Here is a 20,441-nt window from a genome sequence, read left to right as displayed (position 1 = left end):
TGGGGGCGTACATATTAATGATTCCGACTGTTACGTAACAGTCGGTGTTATGTTGAGATTCGCCTGTTTTCCGGAGGTCTTTTAAACAAATGAGATTTACACAAGAAGGAGGAAACAATGGTGTTTGAAACTCAATGTATGTCTTTTCCATGTTCAACTATGCCAAGGTAAATTCAATTCTTGATTCTAGGGCACCTTTAATTAAATAAATACAGCCATGGCGAGCATAAGAGACTTCTTTGAAAAATATTTAAATACACATCTCAAAGTTAATTTTTTTTCCTTTCCTTCCCCTATGTTTAAACATGCAGGCACATGAAGTTGTATTTCAATTCTGACAGCTTCAATTAACCATTGTTAAGTCATTAACTCTTGGTAATGTTAGAGCTGTCAGGGCTTTAATTGTACAGACTGAATCACACCACTTCTTTTTAATAAAGCGTTTAACTCTGCATTTGACTTTCAGAGAGTCAAGTTACTCCATTCAAAATGGATTGACGTTCATTGACACAGTAGGAAAATGTCTTTAAAAGGGGTTTCAAGGTTATAGTGAGTATCTGTTTAAATGATGGTGTTGTGTTTATGTCAGATGTGCTGCTAATTTGAAACATACGGGAGCATAAACTCTTCAGGCAGTGTGTGAGGAATGACTCTAGTGGTCCATTGAGCCTTGAGTTTCAGTCACATCAAAGAATGACCTTCACAAACACTCTCTCTCTCTCTCTTTCACACACACGCACGCACATACGCGCACGTACACACACACACACACACACACACACACACACACACACACACACACACACACACACACACACACACACACACACACACACACACACACACACACACACACACACACACACACAGATGGTCGAGGTCCAGAGGTGCTGTTTAGGCTTGTGTGGGATCTGTCTAGTAAACGGCTCAAGAGGCCTTTGGACGCGCACTTACAGAGTCACAGAGACCTGTGTGTGTGGATAAACAGATATGATTGATTTCAGCACTGTCAGAGTCAGTGAGGTTCAGCTCCCATGAGACACTCCGTAACAAAGTGGCAGTCAGACTTCACCTTTGAAGATAGGAGACTGTGTACATATGCGTTTCTGATCTGTTTATTGCGGAAACACATGCATTTTTCACTCACTTTAAGTCCAAAGGACCCTTTTTAAAGACTGTGATGATATATTTACAGTTATAAACATCGCAAAAAGTTTTTCATATTCTCATTTTTCAAAAATTGTATATACATTAATGATGCTATATATATATATATGTATATACATTGGCAGTAAATTACAAAAAACAAATTAACGCTGCTGCAAATTTGACAAAATTTCTCTCTATTTTTTTTCTTCTTTTGAAAAGTCGTGAAATGCCTTTCCGTTGATTTTTTTTTTCTTTTTCTATTGGAGCAAATAGGAATATAAACATTATATGTACTGTCACCGAGAATTTTACCCAACTATAATGACTTCCACTTCTGAGAAACCCAGAAATGTGAAAAGGGACCATTAATGAATAAAAAAAAAAAAGGCTCTGGATCGGTAAAAATTGCATTCTGAGGGGTAAAAATCAAAAGGGGGTGATGTCTCTTCATCCTGTTGACCGAGAAAAAAAAAAAAAAAAGGAAATAAAAAAAATTTAAAAAACCCCACGGCAACAGTGTAAAAGTAGCCCAATTTTGCAGAAAAAACGAACACTTGGCAACACTGACCACAGACAGCAAATATGTGAAAATACAGACTTAAGACTTTTGGAAACAATCAAAGAAACATTAAATGGCAGTACAACCACCACAACAATATATATATATTTTTTAAACAAACCCATAGACTCACACAAAGACCTTCATAAACTTACAAAAATGTACAAAGGCATTTCCATCCAGTTTCTTAGACACTACCAGGACTGTAATACTTTGTAACATCAAGTAAACCACACAGTATATGAAAATGTTAATTATTTAGCACCATGATATGTATTAAAAAACACCATTTGGTTACTGAAACTGTACCAAGTAGCGCATCTGCTCCACAAGCTGCACAATTTGAGGTGTCATTCATGTTTGTAGCATAAACATCAAGGATGCCTTAAAATGTAATATTATGAGCAATAATAATGATGCAAGAAGCACTAAAAACTGAAAGGAGGTGGACTGCATCTAAAAAAAAAAAAAAAAACTAGAAAATGTAATTACATTTGAAAGAATTCAATGATTATAAATGAAAATTCCCTTCAGCGTGAATGACTTTCACAGTAATATAGATACTTAAAATGTCCTCTGGGGGACAATAGGAACAAGAGAAGTGACATTTCCACAAATATGTCCATCATCGCTTCTTCCTGAATTGTATTGGTGAGAGAGAGAGCAGAAAAAAACAAACAAAAAAAACACTAGCTGAACTACTCTCACACTGACTGGAGTAAAGTCATCAGGAAACCACTGGAACTATCACATATACAATGCACAATGGACAAGCAAACACTTGAACATACAAATTAGAGTGACGATACATCCTCTTTTTCAACCGTAAAAAAAGCATCCAGGCCGGAATTTCTACATTGATTTGTCTTCCTATTGACATGCTCTCTACAGTCCTCATACATTCTATATTTGATCCTGCCTTCTTGCACCCCCACAATTGGTCTATTATATACAATGCCTGCACGCTATTGGTCAAACTACTTTTCTTTCAGTACCTTCAACAAGTGCAACACAGGATTCACATATCACACACACTTGCATTAAAAGATTACAGCGTTCACAGTGTGAGCATGATTCCTAGAATTTGCTGTAAAACTAAAATAAACTTTGAGTGATAAACAAAATTTGAGTGCTTTCATTCAAGTCGGGATCACATTAGCCAAAGAAGTTGTTTTATGAAATAAATTAAATTAAATACTTTACAATAAGGCTTGTTAACATTAGTTAATGCTTTAGGTATCATGAACAAAGAACAAAACTTATTTTATAAATCTATAAACAATGAACAATTAGCGCCGCACACCTGTAGGTAATAGGAAAAAAGACTGGTATAGTCAAAATATGAAAAAAACAAGAAAATCACACACACTATCAACTTGCAAAACAATAAAAAAGGTACTTTATTAGCAACGTTTCGATCGTTTCATACGATCGAAATGTTGCTAATAAAGTACTTTTTTTTATTGTTTTGCAAGTTGATAGTGTGCAGGATTTTCTTGTTTTTTCATAAATCTATAAACGGACATTAATGCTAATTTCTGCATATAATAATATGCACAGTATGGTCACCCTAAAACACAAAAACATTTTTACCTACAGAAAATCCCACACATGGACATTGTACCATGATAATATTATTGGTTTCTACAATAAAAGTTATATGGTGCATGATATTTGCACGATTTACATGATATTTCAAAGTGCCTCAAAGAAATATCATAGTCCTTGAAGGAATATAAAGGACTAAAAATTCCTTTAAGCACTTTGCAATATCATGTCAACAATCAACATCATGTATCATTTAAATATCCTGGTATAAATGGGGATCATACAGTGGTTTACATGTGGTTGCCATGGTTACAGAAGTCAATGTGAGCGAAAGGTGTTTGGTTTCCATTGGTTACCGTCAGGCATAGGTGGACAGATTAGTGTGGTGTGGTTGCCAGGGTTACGGCACCGTGCATTGCGGGTAAAGAGCTTTTATTAATGTGACAAAAAGATAAGGCTAATGGACTGGTGGTTTACGTGCAAGAAGTGTGTGTTTATGTATGTGAGTGTGTGTGTACGAAGCATACTGACTCCTAATAGTATTAATCCTGTGCATTTAAGCGAGTCAGTACTTATTGATTTCTCATTACTTCTGCTAACAGAATCATGTGTGAGATGTGTGTGTGTCAGATCGATTGGACCAGAGTGATTCCCCATTCTGATCATTAGATCTGCTTTGCCGATCAGTGTCTCGACACTGGAGAGGTTTTACATTCAGAAACATTTTTATGTCTGATAGTCATGTAAAATTTAACATAAGGCCAATTTAACAAGTCTCAACACAGAAGAAAGTGAGACAAATAATACTTTCTTATTTGTCATTGTCCCTTTAAGTGAAAAAGACAACTTTGTTCCAAACCTCTATGTTCCAATCGTCTTCCAAGGCAGAAGGAGACTCAACTAGCACTTGCTGACTTCAATAGAGTTCAGAGTTAGCGTGTTAAAGTCGCAATGAAATGGAAGTTGTGGCATATTTGAGTGTTATAGATTTGTTCTAATCTTGCAGGGGTGGATTTAAAGGTGATAGAGAGGATTTTTTCGTCGACTGAGAAACCAAAGACTGTTATTGAGTTTTTGAAATGAGCGCATGTGTAAGAACAACCCCCCTCCTTCACAGCTCACTTCAAAGGAACACCTCTCAAAAGTCGTGCACGAGTATTGGAACACGAGTGTTTACCACCGGCATTCTCTGTGTCGTGTTTTTTGGATTCATTATGTCGGACTCACCGCAGGTAACTCATAATCTGCAGTTGTTACTCCTGTCTCCTGACAAAAACATTGTATGCGGCGCCTGTGGAGTGTGGAAAGTTATTGGAGCGTGCATCCGCGCTCGTCTCTCACAACGAACGTCATGGCAGTGATTGACAAGCCAGAGGGCCAATCGTTTACGCAATGATTGTGTAAACGATTGGCTGATGTTTTTAAGGCCCTACCTCGTGCACAGATGATGTAAATTAATATTATTACTTTCAGTGCACCTAATCAATAGTGTTTTATCAGTTAGTAAAGACAGTTTCAAGTAAAATTGCAAAAATGTATAAAACAAAACATCCTCTTTAACACCTTTAAGCAGACTAAATGTTGGGAGCTGCTGCACATTCGTGAGACTCTATCAGCTCCACAGTTCACTCCGATTCACCCAGAAAAAGAACACAAGCTGTGAGAAATCAAGATTAATAAAAAATGACATGAAATACAAAGTCTAGAAAGTATCTGTATTTTCTTCACTGAGTTTAATATCTCCAGACCAGAATTCCAGTTGTCGGATGAGAGTGAGAATGACAGTTGACAAATGAATGCGATAGCTTCTTGTTACGATGAACACAATGGATATATTCACCTCAGAGAAGAAAGTACATGGATTATTGGATTACATGGAGTTTTGATTCCTCACAATTTATTTACTTTTTCTGGGCGAACTGCAGCGTTAAAAAGAGTCTCATAAACGTGTAACCATGTAGAGAAGATCAATGGCCAAGGTCAGGGTTTTTGTAAAAAAATACATTAAATTTCACTTTTTTTTTTTTTTTTTTTTTTAACCAAAACCTATTGTATAACCCAGAACACTTGGAATATATGACACGTGGAGCATCGGACCATTCTGTGATAGTTTTTTGTCTTTTTTTTTTTTAAAAGCTTGATGCTGGTCGTTATTCACTGCCATTAATATGGATGAGAGCAAGCTGAATATTTAAAAAACATTCTCCTTTTTTGTTCCGAAATAGAAAGAAGGGCATAGAGAGAGAGTGCATTTAGGCCACGCCTACACCAGGGGGGGAAAACAATCCAACTCTCTCCACTGACTTTGTATTGTGTGAAGCTGCCTCCTTGTCATTTCTTGCTTCTAACAAAAGAGAGAACAATGCCTAAAAGCTGTTGTGTGACAGGGTGTACAGCAAACAAGCTAAAGAACCCAGAACTAAGTTTTTATAAGCTATCGAACCGTAAAAGCCAGCCTTTAAGGAGACAAAAGTGGATATAGGCAATAAGACGTGAAGCATGAAGAAGCAGGAAGAATGGGTAAATTGTGGGATGCTTACGTGTGCAGTAAACATTTTGTCACCGTTAAAGGGTTAGTTCACCCAAAAATTTAAATTCTGTCTTTAATTACGCACCCTCATGCCGTTCCACACCCGTAAGACCTTCGTTAATCGTTGGAACGCAAATTAAGTTATTTTTGTTGAAATCCGATGGCTCAGTGAGCATAGGGAGCAATGACATTTCCTCTCTCAAGATCCATTAATGTATTAAAAACATTTAAATCAGTTCATGTGAGTACAGTGGTTCAATATTAATATTATAAAGCGACGAGAATATTTTTGGTGCACCAAAAAAAAGCAAAATAACGACTTATATAGTGATGGCCGGTTTCAAAACACTGCTTCATGAAGCTTCGGAGCATTATGAATCAGCGTGTCAAATCTGCTGTTCAGAGCGCCAAAGTCACGTGATTTCAGCCGTTTGGCGGTTTGACACGCGATCCGAATCATGATTCGATACACTGATTTATAACGCTCTGAAGCTTAACGAAGCAGTGTTTTGAAATCGGCCATCAATAAATAAGTCGTTATTTTGTTTTTTTGGTGCACCAAAAATATTCTCGTCGTTTTATAATATTAATATTGAACCACTGTACTCACATGAACTGATTTAAATATGTTTTAAGTACCTTTATGGATCTTGAGAGAGGAAATGTCATTGCTGGCTATGGAGGCCTCACCGAGCCATCGGATTTCAAAAAATGTTTACATTTTTGTAAATTTGAACTAACCCTTTAAGTCAAATATCCGAATGTCAGTTTTATATATTATATTTCCTGTCACCGATTACATTTCCCACCAGTGGGTGTAGTTCTCAGAGTAATATGACACGTTGCACTCTGTCTCAATTGCCTGTATCCACTTTTGTGTGCACACTTGTTTTTTTTGGTCAACAGCTTATAAAAACTTAGTTCTGTTTTTTTTTTTTTTAGCTTGTTTGCTGTACACCCTAACACAAAGCAGCTTTTAAACATTGTTCTGTTTTTTGTTATAAGTCAGAAATGACAAGGAAGCTTCATGCTTCACGGAATACACAGTCAACGGAGAGGGTTGGATTGTTTCCCCCCCCAGTGGGCGTGGTTTTCAGATTATATGACGCGTGTCACTCTGTCTCTATAGGGCATTAGAATAACACCAGGGTGAGTAATTTAGGACTAAATTTTAATTTTAGGGTAAACTAACCCTTTCACGGGATTACATTACTTCCCTTGATTTTCAATTCATCCTTGAATTCAAATGTACTAGTGTAGTTCATGTTTGCTAAATTATTTCACATACAAAATCAGGAACTGGACTCTAAAAATTTTTACAAAAGCACTCTCAATTCAATTATGAATGATATACTCTGCAAAATAAGAAAAAAAAATATTTTTCAGAAACGAATTATTTCACTGAGCATTCTAGGATTTCTTTCTCTTTGAAGTATATATGCAATGCTGCCTGCAATTTTAGCCAAAATAATTTATCTTAAAAAGCAGCATAATGGCTGAGTAGGCAGCTCTCTAGGGTTTGGAACAGGCCTAATGTCTTCACAGGAGAGATAGAGTAGGTGTGTGTGTGTGTGTGTGAGAGAAAGATCTGTTGGCATGAATGCTCTAATTGGCTCTCTGTACTTCCTGTAACTCAAGCAGTGAGTCTGTTAGCGACACCTCACACACTTCACTGTACCTCTCTACATGTCACTCAGATTATGTGACACGAACAGACCTACAGAAAACACTGTTAACCATCATACACAGGCTGAGGAAACTCCCACAAAGTGCGCCTGATAAAATCAGCTCATATTTATATCCAAGTCATGATTATGAGTTACGACGTTTGAATATGAACTCATAATGACTCATTCATCTGAGTGACACATTCTACAGCAGCCATTAACAACACGGAGAGTGAGATAATATTTCTAAGCTAATGTCTTATAAACGCACACGCACAGGCAGAGCTCACAGCATGACTGAGCATGAGCGTCGACAACAGAACCAATTAAATCTGAACATGTAGCCGTGCGCACGGGGGGACAGTTTTAATGTCACACTGGAGTCACTTCTTCTCTCTGAAATATGAAGTGCCTCAAACCAGTAAAACTGTCAGCAGCCAAATGTGGTTTAACAAAAACTTGACAAATCGCTAACTTATGAAGTGCCATTTCCGTTAGGATGTTACTTTAGATGCAGTGTTGTTACTGTTAATTAAAACAGTTAAAGGGGACATCGGATGCCTCTTTTTACAAGATGTGAAATAAGTCTCTGATGACCCCAGAGTAGGACTGCACACAACAATTAATCGCGATGAATCGTTTGCAAAATAAAAGTCTGTGTTTACGTAATAAATGTGTGTGTTTTGTGTATAATAATTATATATAAATACATACACATACATATGTATATTTAAGAAAAATTTTATATTTATATATAAAATATTTATGTTTATATATAATATACAATATATTTAAATATATATATTTATTTATACATGCATATATTTCTTAAATTTATACATGTATGTGTGTGTATTTATATATACATCATTATTATACACAGAACACACACATTTCAGCTTTTTGGTGGTTTAACACACGATCCAAATCATGATTCGATACACTGATTTATAATGCTATGAAGCTTCACGATTTTGAAATTGGCCATCATTAAGTAAGTCGTTATTTTGTTTTTTTGGCGCACCAAAAATGTTCTCGTCGTTTAATAATATTAACATTGAACCACTGTACTCACATGAACCGATTTAAATATGTTTTTAGTACCTTTATGGATCTTGAGAGAGAAAATGTCATTTCTGGCTATGGAGACCTCACAGAGTCATCAGATTTCAACAAAAGTATATTAATTGCGTTCCGAAGATTAACAAAGGTATTACGGGTGTGGAACGGCATGAGGGTGAGTAATAAATTACAGAATTTACATTTTTGGGTGAACTAACCTACATATTTATTATACACAGAACACACACATTTATTACGTACACAGACTTTTATTTTGCAAACGATTAATCGCGATTAATCATTGTGCAGCTCTACCCCAGAGTGTGCATGTGAAGTTTTAGCTCAAAACACCCCACAGATCAGTTTTTATAGCATGTTAAAACTGCTACTTTTTGGGGGTGAGCAAAAATGTGCTGTTTTTGTGCGTGTCCCTTTAGATGCAAATAGGCTGGTGCTCCCGGCCTCGTTTCAAAAAGAGGGCGGAGCTTCAAGAGCTCATACCGATGTTGTACCTCTTCGTGTGCACACGCCTCACATGCTGCAGCGAGTTTAAACACACGTCCTTTAGCATCCTTTAGTCTCCACTTCCACTTGGAAAAATGAAACCAAAATATCCCAGAAAGTCACTGCTGATCACGTCATATGGAGTCTGAGTCTGCACAGTAGTGATATTGAGTATCAAGAGTATCAAGTTCCCGCCCAGCAAACTCATCACACAATTACAACAATCACACTAACACATATGAGCACAAAAAGTATTCTAGTCGCTTTATAACATTAAGGTTGAACCACTGTAGTCACATGGACTATTTTAATGATGTCTTTACTATCTTTCTGGGTGTTGAAAGTGGTAATTACATTTCAGTCTATGGGGGGGTCAGAAAACTCTCGGATAAATATCTTAATTTGTGTTCCGAAGATGAACGAAGGTCTTACAGGTTTGGAATGACATGAGGGTGAGTACTTAATGACAGAATTTTCATTTTTGGTGGGAAAACTATTTAAAGGTTCCCTAGAATTAAAAATTGAATTTATCTTGGCATAGTTAAATAACAAGAGTTCAGTACATGGAAATGACATATAGTGAAAAGGTGTACGCCCCCAATATTTGCATATGCCAGCCCATGTTCCCAACATTATGAAAGGCATTAGACAAGGGCAGGCAGTAACGTCTGGAGCAGCACAGCCGAATCATCATACTAGGTAAGCAAGCAAGAACAATAGTGAAAAATGGCAGATGGAGCGATAATAACTGACATGATCCATGATTACATGATATTTTTAGTGATATTTGTAAATTGTCTTTCTAAATGTTTCGTTAGCATGTTGCTAATGTACTGTTAAATGTGGTTAAAGGTGCCCTAAAACTTTTTTTTTAAAAGATGTAATATAAGTCTAAGGTGTCCCCTGAATGTGTCTGAAGTTTCAGCTCAAAATACCCCATAGATTTTTTTTTATTCATTTTTTTATCTGCCTATTTTGGGGCATCATTATAAATGAGGCGATTCAGGGCTACTGGCCCTTTAATTCTCCTGCTCCACGCCCACGGAGCTCGCGCTTGCCTTAAACAGTGCATAAACAAAGTTTACACAGCTAATATAACCCTCAAATGGATCTTTACAAAGTGTTCGTCATGCATGCGTCGGATTATGTGAGTATTGTATACTGTTATATTGTTTACATTTGATTCTGAATGAATTTGAGGCTGTGCTCCATGGCTAACGGCTAATGCTACACTGTTGGAGAGATTTATAAAGAATGAAGTTGTGTTTATGAATTATACAGACTGCAAGTGTATAAAAATGAAAATAACAACGGCTCTTGTCTCCGTGAATACAGTAAGAAACGATGGTAACTTTAACCACATTTAACAGTACATTAGCAACATGCTAACGAAACATTTAGAAAGACAGTTTACAAATATCACTAAAAATATCATGTTATCATGAATCATGTCAGTTATTATTGCTCCATCTGCCATTTTTTGCTATTGTCCTTGCTTGCTTACCTAGTCTGTTGATTCAGCTCTGCACAGATCCAGACGTTCTGCCCTTGTCTAATGCCATTTATAATGTTGGAAACATGGGCTGGCATATGCAAATATTGGGGACGTACACCCCGACTGTTACATAACAGTCAGTGTTATGTTGAGATTCGCCTGTTCTTCGGAAGTCTTTTAAACAAATGACATTTATATAAGAAGGAGGAAACAATGGTGTTTGAGACTCACTGTATGTCATTTCCATGTACTGAACTCTTGTTATTTGACTATGCCAAGATAAATTAAATTTTTCATTCGATGGCACCTTTAAAGTTACCATTGTTTATTACTGTATTCACGGAGATAAGAGCCGTCGTTATTTTCAAACATTTGCAGTCTGTATAATGCATAAACACAACTTCATTCTTTATAAATCTCTCCAACAGTGTAGCATTAGCTGTTAGCCACGGAGCACAGCCTCAAATCCATTCAGAATCAAATGTAAACAATATAACAGTATACAATACTCACATAATCTGATGCATGCATGACGAACACTTTGTAAAGATCCATTTGAGGGTTATATTAGCCGTGTAAACTTTTTTTATGCACTGTTCAGACAAGCGCGAGCTCCGTGGGCGGAGAGCACGAGAATTAAAGGGGCCGCGCAGCATAAATCGGCTTATATTTAATGATGCCCCAAAATAGGCAGTTAAAAAAATAAAAAAATAAATAAAAAATCTATGGAGTATTTTGAGCTGAAACTTCACAGACACATTCAGGGGACACCTTAGACTTATATTACATCTTGTAAAAAAAACGTTCAATGGCACCTTTAAGGAAATGTAATTTTGCCAAAAAATAACTTTTACTTTAAACAAATGCTCATTTAAAGGCAATATGTCACCATATCATCATGCTTAACACTGAATTTGAGCAATTGTAATGTGACGATCGGGTGCGGATATCCAAATCAGAAAAAAAATTATAGGTTCAAGTGGGTGGAAGGTGGAGGAGTTATTTTTAACAGTGGATTCAGGTAGATGTTAGAGCTGATCTGCGCATCTCCACTCGTTTTCACAACAGAAAACACCCTAGAATAAGGAGAAGGGGAATACACTAAACACAAATTTAGTTCTTAATTGAAGGTTGCTAAATTCACTGAGAAAGTAGCCTACTTGCAGTGAAGCTATATCCTGAAATTAATGAGTAAAAAAAAAAAAAAAAAAAAAGACAGGGAGAGGAGGAGAAGCACGTTCCCGACAGAAGAACAATGTTCTGTCAGTAAAGTAGGTCATGTTGTTGAGGGGTCAGAGAGAGGGCATCCACTCATTTCAGCGGAACTCTTCAATTCTCTCAGACACACGTGTTTATACACACACACACACACACGTACATATACATAATGATCCTATCCTATCTTTCTCCCAAACAATCGTTTTCTACTTTCAAATAAATAGACAAATGTCAACAAACCCAGTCTTATTCTAGTCACACTGCAAAGCATCTTTCTTAGCACCTGGTATTAACATCATCTTTATTAACTTTTTTGTAGATTAAAATTTTATTTCTCAATATTTAGAGAATAATTGGCAAGCCAAAAATATCATGTTGCTACCAGGTGTAAACAGGGCTATAGAAGTCATATAGCAATTACTTTCTAATAAAAGCTACAGAGACAGTCCCAGAAGCAATTAAGGGCATAGTGGTGATCGAGGAGGTCTGGGATCTCAGTAACGTTTTTTGGGTCACCCTGACTCAGTTCTGAACTTTCAACCTCTATTCGATGTCACGTCTCCAGTGATTACAAGTTTGGGCATACAAAACAGAGAAGATCTTAAACCATATGCCACATTACACAAAACACACAATCTGATGTCTCAGTGGAACATTCAGCTTTTAACAGATGGTTATTATCTGCTAATGTCTGTTTATCATAGTACTTGAGATTGTCGTCTGCATGTGTGGCTCCTTAATTAATAATCACAAGTTGTGACAGATTAAATCCATTAGATAACACTGCAAATACTGGATTTAGTTACATTATGGAAGGTCTGTTTGAGCTCACTAAGTGAAAGAGAAAGATTCCTTCTGTTTGTGTCAATTGTCAATGTTAATCTCCACAATATTTTCATTAATAACAGACACACAAGCTCAGAGACAGAGTTCTGCATGAAAGATGATTCTTTCTTTTGTGTGCCACAGAAGAAAGCCCGTGATACGTGTTTGGAGGGTGAATAAATGATGACGGAATATTCATTTTTGGCTGAACAATTCCTTTAAATGAGCATTCACTGGCTAGCCAGAGCTAGAAAGAAAGCGACGGAGAGAGAATTTCTGAGAAAACTCATCTCAGTAATTGTCTTAGAGATAAATCAACATGAAAAGGGTAATGTAGCTCTATATTGTGTTGAATGTCTTCTGATCCATTCATCATTAGAGAATCTAAGTTGGCCCAAATGAGAGATGGTTCAACCACCAGCGCTGTTGGGCTTCATTAACGTCACCCCACTGCTGTTCATTTATAAACATTAAACCACAATTAGACACAAACTCTCAGTGGCTGAAACCACAGACCACCAGCTACTACAAACACACTGACCCCTCAGCGGATCTTTCCAAAACAAACCACATGCGGAAGAGCCGCAGGGTCTGGAATATAAGCTCACCGGTAAAATAACTTCCAATATAAACTTAAATTTAGGACATATATAGCATTAAAAAACTGATTTTTTTGCTCTTTTGACCTAAGATTTTTATGTGCTATAATGTTCACAACACAAAGTTCCTTTTCCAGTCCACTCATAGCAAATATTAGGCCTGTTTCACAGTAGAGTATCAGCCTATTTTTCTTTCAGAAAACACAAACACATGATAAACCCATGTAGCTAGTTTATCTTTTACTATACAGACAAACAAACACTTTCAATACAGTAAATCAGAACTTAAGGCTTCATTTACAAAATGCTTTTAAATAAAAGATAAACAAATAGACCTCACAATTCTCTAGAATGTACTACACACTTATAAACATAATTTGCATTGATTTATGCAGGTTATAGTTACAGTTTGGGGTCTGTGTAAAGTAGTCATGATTTAGATATATAAAGGAGGATCCTCCACCCTATGCAAATTATCATTAATGAGAGTTGTCATCAAGTTTTTAATTTTTTTTTTTTGTAAAAAAAAAAGAAAAAAAAAAGCTTGTCCATACAAATTTCCTATTTTATGGATGTTATTAAAGGATATATTCAAAAAAAGTATCTGTATTTTCTGTATAGAGTCCAGTGGGTTATGCACTCCTTACCTGTGGGGTGTGAAACAGGCCTAAGCTACAAAAACGATTAAGTCGTTACGATACTGCAGTCATAAATATGAGCATATTAACACCTATTTGTACATATCAAGATCTTTTAATATTCAACAAGTCATTCAGCCCATTCTGTTTAAAGGGATAGTTCAGACAAAACTGAATATTCTGTTATTATTTACTTGCATGTTGTTCTTAACCTGCATGTCTGCCTTTCTTCTGTGAAACATAAAAGAAGATATTTTGAGAATATGTTTTTTTTAGTGTTGTTTGGTTCTCAACGTTCTTCAAAATATCTTTATATCAAAAAAATCTATATCAAAATATATCATTTTTAAAAAGCTTTCATTTTTGGCTGAACTATCCCTTTAAAATCCTGCGAACTACACCAACAGTCAATCAGAAGTCAAGCAAAAGCAAATCAAAAGTCTTGAAAGCAACACAAACAACTTATTCAAACCTAAAGGTCAGAGGGTACAGTAGACAACAATCAGGTTAAACAAAAAAAAATCCTTGACTAAAATGTTCACTCAACTTGAGAGATGAAATGCTATAAAAGTGTAGAATATGTCGTTTGTAACTGAAATCAATCTATTTCCCAACCCACAGAGGTGGCTTTTCTTTACAGCAGCACATCTGAATTTCGCTACCACTCATTGCTCTCCTCTTTACTCATTTATTTCTTTTAATTAGCAGTGGTGTCACACTCTCTTTATCCGTCTATAAGCTGCGAGTTTGTTTCTGACGCTTTGGTTTTTCTTAATCCCAGCGTTTTTTTTCCACGCAGCGTGCCAGGGAATGCTGATAATGAGCTTAAACTTGTGTGTGTATGCATGTGTATGTGTGAGTTCTCAGCGTGAATGCTGTGGGATTAGTCAGATGTTTACCCTCTGTGTGCGTTTGGCTGCTTTAATTGGCCTCTGCAACGTTCATTCTTTAAAATTCCCTACAGGGCTCATAGTCAACTCAGCAAGAGTACACACACACACACACACACACACTAAAGTTCAGAGGAAAGAGGATAAGAGAGAAGAATGTTGATTACACAGGGGCTCCATCACTGCGCTGGGAGACCAGAGACACGGACAGCAGCCCTGTGGTCATCAGCTCAGATGTGAACAGGAAGGGCTCAGATATCCTTGCTCATAACGACAGAAAGAAAGAAAACACACACATGCACGCACTAACACACATAAATGGTGTGTGTGTGTGTGTGTGTGTGTGTGTGTGTGTGTATATATGTTGTTGCTCTCTGACTCAAATCTAAGAAGTCAATTTAATAAAACCTGAGAGAATTAAATCCCAGCTCAGAGAGGAGGGGTCAAGAGTGGAAATGAATAAGAGATTGAGTTTAATTCATTTAAACGGTCCGTCTTACACACACACACACACACACACACAAAGAGACATTCATCTTTCACATTTTATATTATCCTTCCATTAACAATAAAATCCTCAGAGTGATTCAAGAAAAAAAAAAAAAACATACCAACGGATAACAATAACAGAGATTAAACGGACTCGAAGATCACAAACACACGTTCTAACAAAGCCGCATGTAGCCTGGTGGGTGGACAGCGACCCCGGAGAGAGGTATTTTTAATTGAACTCACGCCCTCAGACATCAGCCACCACTCTGATCTCAACACTCTCTCTCTCTCTCTCTCTCTAAACGGACTAATATATACATATATATATATACAAATACATATATATACATATATATATATATATATTCATATATATATTCATATATATATTCATATATATACTCATATATATACACATATATATACACATATATATACACATATATATACACATATATATACACATATATATACACATATATATACACATATATATACACATATACACACATATACACATATACATTATATATATATATATATATATATATATATATATATATATATGTATATATGTATATGTGTATGTGTGTATATATATGTGTGTATATGTGTATATATGTGTATATATATATGTATATGTATATGTATATGTATACAGCTATGGAAAAAATTAAGAGACCACTTAGCATTGATTTCTGAACTCGGAGTGGTCTCTTAATTTTTTCCATAGCTGTATGTATATATGTATATATGTATATATGTATATATATATATATATATATGTATATATATATATATATGTATATATATATATATATATATATATATATATGTATATATATATATATATGTATATATATATATATATATATATATGTGTATATACACACACACACACACACACACACGGTATCCACCACTCACATTTTTGTAATAATTATATCTTTTCATGGGACAACACTGAAGAAATGACACCTTGCTACATTGTAAAGCAGTGAGTGTACAGCTTGTATAACAGTGTTAATTTGCTGTCCCCTCAAAATAACTCATCACACAGCCATTAATGTCTAAACTGCTGGCCACAAAAGTGAAAATGTCCAAATTGGGCCCAAAGTGTCAATATTTTGTGTGGTCACCATTATTTTCCAGCACTGCCTTAACCCTATTGGGCATGGAGTTCACCAGAGCTTCACAGGTTGTCCTCTTCCACTCCTCCATGACGACATCACGGAGCTAGTGGATGTTAGAGACCTTGCGCTCCTCCACCTTGAGGATGCCCCACAGATGCTCAACAGGGTTTAGGTACCCTCAACTTCTTTAGCAAGGCAGTGGTCATCTTGTGACCAGAATGAGAGAGTGAGAGCGATAACACCAAATTTAACACACCTGCTCCCCATTCACACCTGAAACCTTGTAAGACTAACAAGTCACATGATACCAGGGAGAGAAAATGGCTAATTGGGTCCAATTTGGACATTTTCACTTAGGGGTGTACTCACTTTTGTGGCCAGCGGTTATTTTGAGGGGACAGCAAATTTACACTGTTATACAAGCTGTACACTCACTACTTTACATTGTAGTAAAGTGTCATTGCTTTAGTGTTGTCACATGAAAAGATATAATAAAATATTTACAAAAATGTGAGGGGTGTACTCACTTCTGTGAGATACTGTGTGTATATATATATATATATATAATTTAATATATATTATATATTTAATATATAATATAAATATATATAAAATATATACACACCGAGAGAGAGAACATATAGAGAGATCCACAAACATCTCCTAAGACTCCTCACCTGGCATCTTAATGCATCATTACACCTCAACTGGACTTGAACTGGGTTGGTTTGTGTGTGTATAAGCCCTTTATCAGGCTTCAAAAAGTAGTTCTGCTGACTGAACAGATATATTTCTCATTTACGTAAATGTTCTGCACTGAGGGACTTAAACCATACTGCAGCTGACAGCCAGAATGCTGCAGAGCTCTGATTTCTAGGTCAGATACTCTGTATGTATGTGTGTGTGTGTGTGTGTACGTGTGTGTCCAGCTAAAGCAGTGACATTGTAAAAACGACTCTATTATTGTTGGATTTCCACTGTAATTTCTTTCACAAGTGATCTCTCTCATTGTTCTGAGAGTTAAGAGACTATCTGATGCCTCTTGAATGCTCATATTTTGGACCCAACTGTGCATTTCAATAGTTTACAATAGTTAGCCAAAGTCTCTTCTGTGAAATGTGTGAATGTGTGCACTTTAGTTTAGAGCCTGAAAATGTGGGGAAAAACAACTTAAAAGGAGTCCTCACTAGTAAAAATAAAAGTTTTATAAATACATCAAAAATGTTTTAATTAAAATCTAAAAAGGCTAAAAGTTGAGTGCATAATGCTGATGCAATAAAATAAAAATAAAGCTGAATGAGAAACAAGAAACATTATGCTCTGTACAACTTTATCTAAACTGCCACACAGATTAATGAATGTTAAAAATAACTGTTAAAGTAAAATTGTTATAATTGGTTACAGGGATAGAGGACTGCTCCTTATAAGTAAAAGGATTAGGCAGATAATGTTTTTTTACTGTCACTTTAACGACACAAAAAATTACTTCCTGTTGATGTCAATGTCATTATCATGCCATCATATAACATAACAGCTTCAATCAGTTTAAATATCCTAAAACGTCACATCAGACTTCGGAAAAGGCTTTTCAGACTTCCACATCAACAACTATTTGGTTTTAATTAAAATGACAGCTTCAGATAAAGCTGATTGGCCGAAACGCAGAAAACAGGAAGCTATAAGATCAGTATGCATGCTATGCTGTTTGTACACACACAGACTCCTACACAATGTTTCCCTCTAAAGTCTGTAAAAGCACACCCACCCACACATTGTGCCCCCTTTAAGATCCACTTCCCCGTGCAGATTTGCGAGGATAATTCCCACAGTCCCATTCTCTGCATCTCTGTGGAATGACACCCACTTCCTGTTCCCTGAGGGTTCTTACAGGAAGTGTCCTTCCTGTCTCTCTCTGCTTGTGTTTGTTTTAGTCTCAAGAAAACATACAACCCTCACAAAGCCAAAACAAAACATTCTCACAAACTGGGTTTTATGAAAGCCCCCGAGAATACTTTCAACACTTTATACAACTTAAGGAGATACGTCTCAGATAGAGTGTTTATAACAGCATCTTGACTTCAAAAATCACAGGTTAATTCATGAATAACTCAGGAAGTGCAAGGACTATGATATTAGGAAATGACTTTCATTACAGTAAATACCTGTCTGGTGTGGAGGGGTGTCCGTTGCGGCCGTTCTGTTTGTGCGTGTATGGTGAGTCGGGAGGCGTGTGGATCCGATGGTACCCGCCGTGTTCCAACGAGCCTATGCCAGCGTATGGGGGCTCCTCGGGAGGAAGCGAGGTCAGGGTGGACCGGCTAAAGTCCTCGATCTCAGCATAGTCTCGTTCTCTGGCCTGACGCTGACGAATCTCTCGCGTTTTAGCCTGAATCCTACATGAAAACACATTGAGAAAGGAATAACAAAATACACATTAAAAATAACAGAAAAACAAACAGATCAGGATGAACAAAACACTAAAAATTAGGAAATGTCCTTATCTGATATGAAAAACCTGATTTCAATATAAAGATTCGTTTGGTACTAACCTAGCACTATACCTGGCACTTGTTATTACCATATTGTTTCGAATATAAGACACTGTTTTTCTTAGAAATACATCCAAAAAAACGGGTTAGTCTTATATTCAGGGTATATTCAGACTTTTACGTCAATAATAATAATAATAATAATAAGTTATTGTCATTGTAAGAATACAATGAGATTACATTACATCGATTTCATAAAGTGCAAAAGATCTACAATAGCACAAAAAAAGGCCGTCTTAAATACGCTAATAGTCAAAGAAAAGCTTACTCTCTAAGAGCCGTGCGACTGTCATGTTTGCGTGCCTCGCTGACGGGACCAAACTTCCCCCGTACATGATTTTAAAACGCAAGACAGTACCCAGATTTCACTTCTACTGTTGATGAAATTTTGGTAGGCTTCATGGTTTTCACTATGAAATGGATAGCCTAAATGTTATATAATTCAGGTTACCAAAAAGTGTTTATTTTTAAATTTGATCGTTGGTACATTTTACCAGTATTTACCATAAATAGAATACAAAAAAATTAAATATGAAAAATATGCAATATAAAAATTATTTTAAAATAAAAGCATTTTCTTTATAAAATACAAGATTTGGTTTTCAAAAAGCTTATTTCCAAAAGGTACATCTTGAAAAAGGAGGGTCATCTTATAATAGGGTTGTCTTATATTCAGAACAATATGGTATTTATAAAGTTAATGTTAATATTAAGTTATTTTTATTTGGATTTCTGGCATCTTACAACACTTTTCCACAGCATGGGACGGCACGGTACAGAACAGTATGGCTCACTTAAAGGTGCAATATGTAAGAATTTTGCAGTAAAATATCCAAAAACTACTAGGCCAGTGTTATATATTTTGTTCACTTGAGTACTTACAATATCCCAAATGTTTGCAACTATTTGTAAATCGTGAGAAAATTGCAATTTTAACCAAGGCTCCGGAAGGTGTGAGGAGTCGCCTGTCAATGGCGTCATACCCGCGTTACCCTCGGTTTCCTGTTTTATTTTGTAGAAACCATGGAAACATCAAAGACGCTTTAATATTTACATGTTTTAATAGACAAGGGAACAACTGTTATATATTAATAGACAGAAAACTAATTATTGTTATACAGCTCAACACATTTAGTCTTATTGTTTAAATCTAATTTTCTTGATTTTTTGCGAGTACCATGCTTTTACCGTGCCTCAGAGAAAAACTATATATTGAGGTGAAGTAGCTAACATAGCATGATCAGATGCAGCTTTATTTTTAGTAACAGTAATACAGCATTTTCTCCATCATACAATACGTTTTAAAATTAATTGCATGTCATTTATCAACACAAGCCATCCAGCATTTAATGATATTCTAAAATTGATCTATCTTACTACAGTGTGCAACAAGTGTCTCACAGCAGCCACCGAGCGAACGCACAGAGTAACATTATAACATTTTCAACACACTCAAATGTATCTAATATGATAAACAGAGCTGCATTACCTCATACTCATGACCAGAAAAGCGGAAGCAGTGCCGGCAACTGTGGCATAATAAAAGTTCTGTGTGTTGCGCAATCGCTCCAGCGGCCTCGTTC

At 36.1% G+C, this 20,441-nt stretch overlaps 1 protein-coding gene across 8 annotated transcripts in view; it reads right to left on the bottom strand.

Moving 5' to 3' along the window:
• Nucleotides 1–20,441, bottom strand: part of pard3ab (par-3 family cell polarity regulator alpha, b) — a 124,319-nt gene that overhangs the window by 18,400 nt on the left and 85,478 nt on the right. For all 8 annotated transcript variants that reach the window (XM_067364205.1, XM_067364204.1, XM_067364208.1 and 5 more), the window contains one exon: nucleotides 18,472–18,702. In XM_067364205.1, coding sequence (XP_067220306.1) covers nucleotides 18,472–18,702 — 231 coding nt within the window. The remainder of the gene's footprint in view (nucleotides 1–18,471; nucleotides 18,703–20,441) is intronic.

This window comes from Chanodichthys erythropterus, chromosome 16 (genome assembly GCF_024489055.1).
Source record: "Chanodichthys erythropterus isolate Z2021 chromosome 16, ASM2448905v1, whole genome shotgun sequence".
Lineage (NCBI taxonomy): Eukaryota > Metazoa > Chordata > Actinopteri > Cypriniformes > Xenocyprididae > Chanodichthys > Chanodichthys erythropterus.
This window is presented reverse-complemented; position numbering and strand designations above follow the sequence as displayed.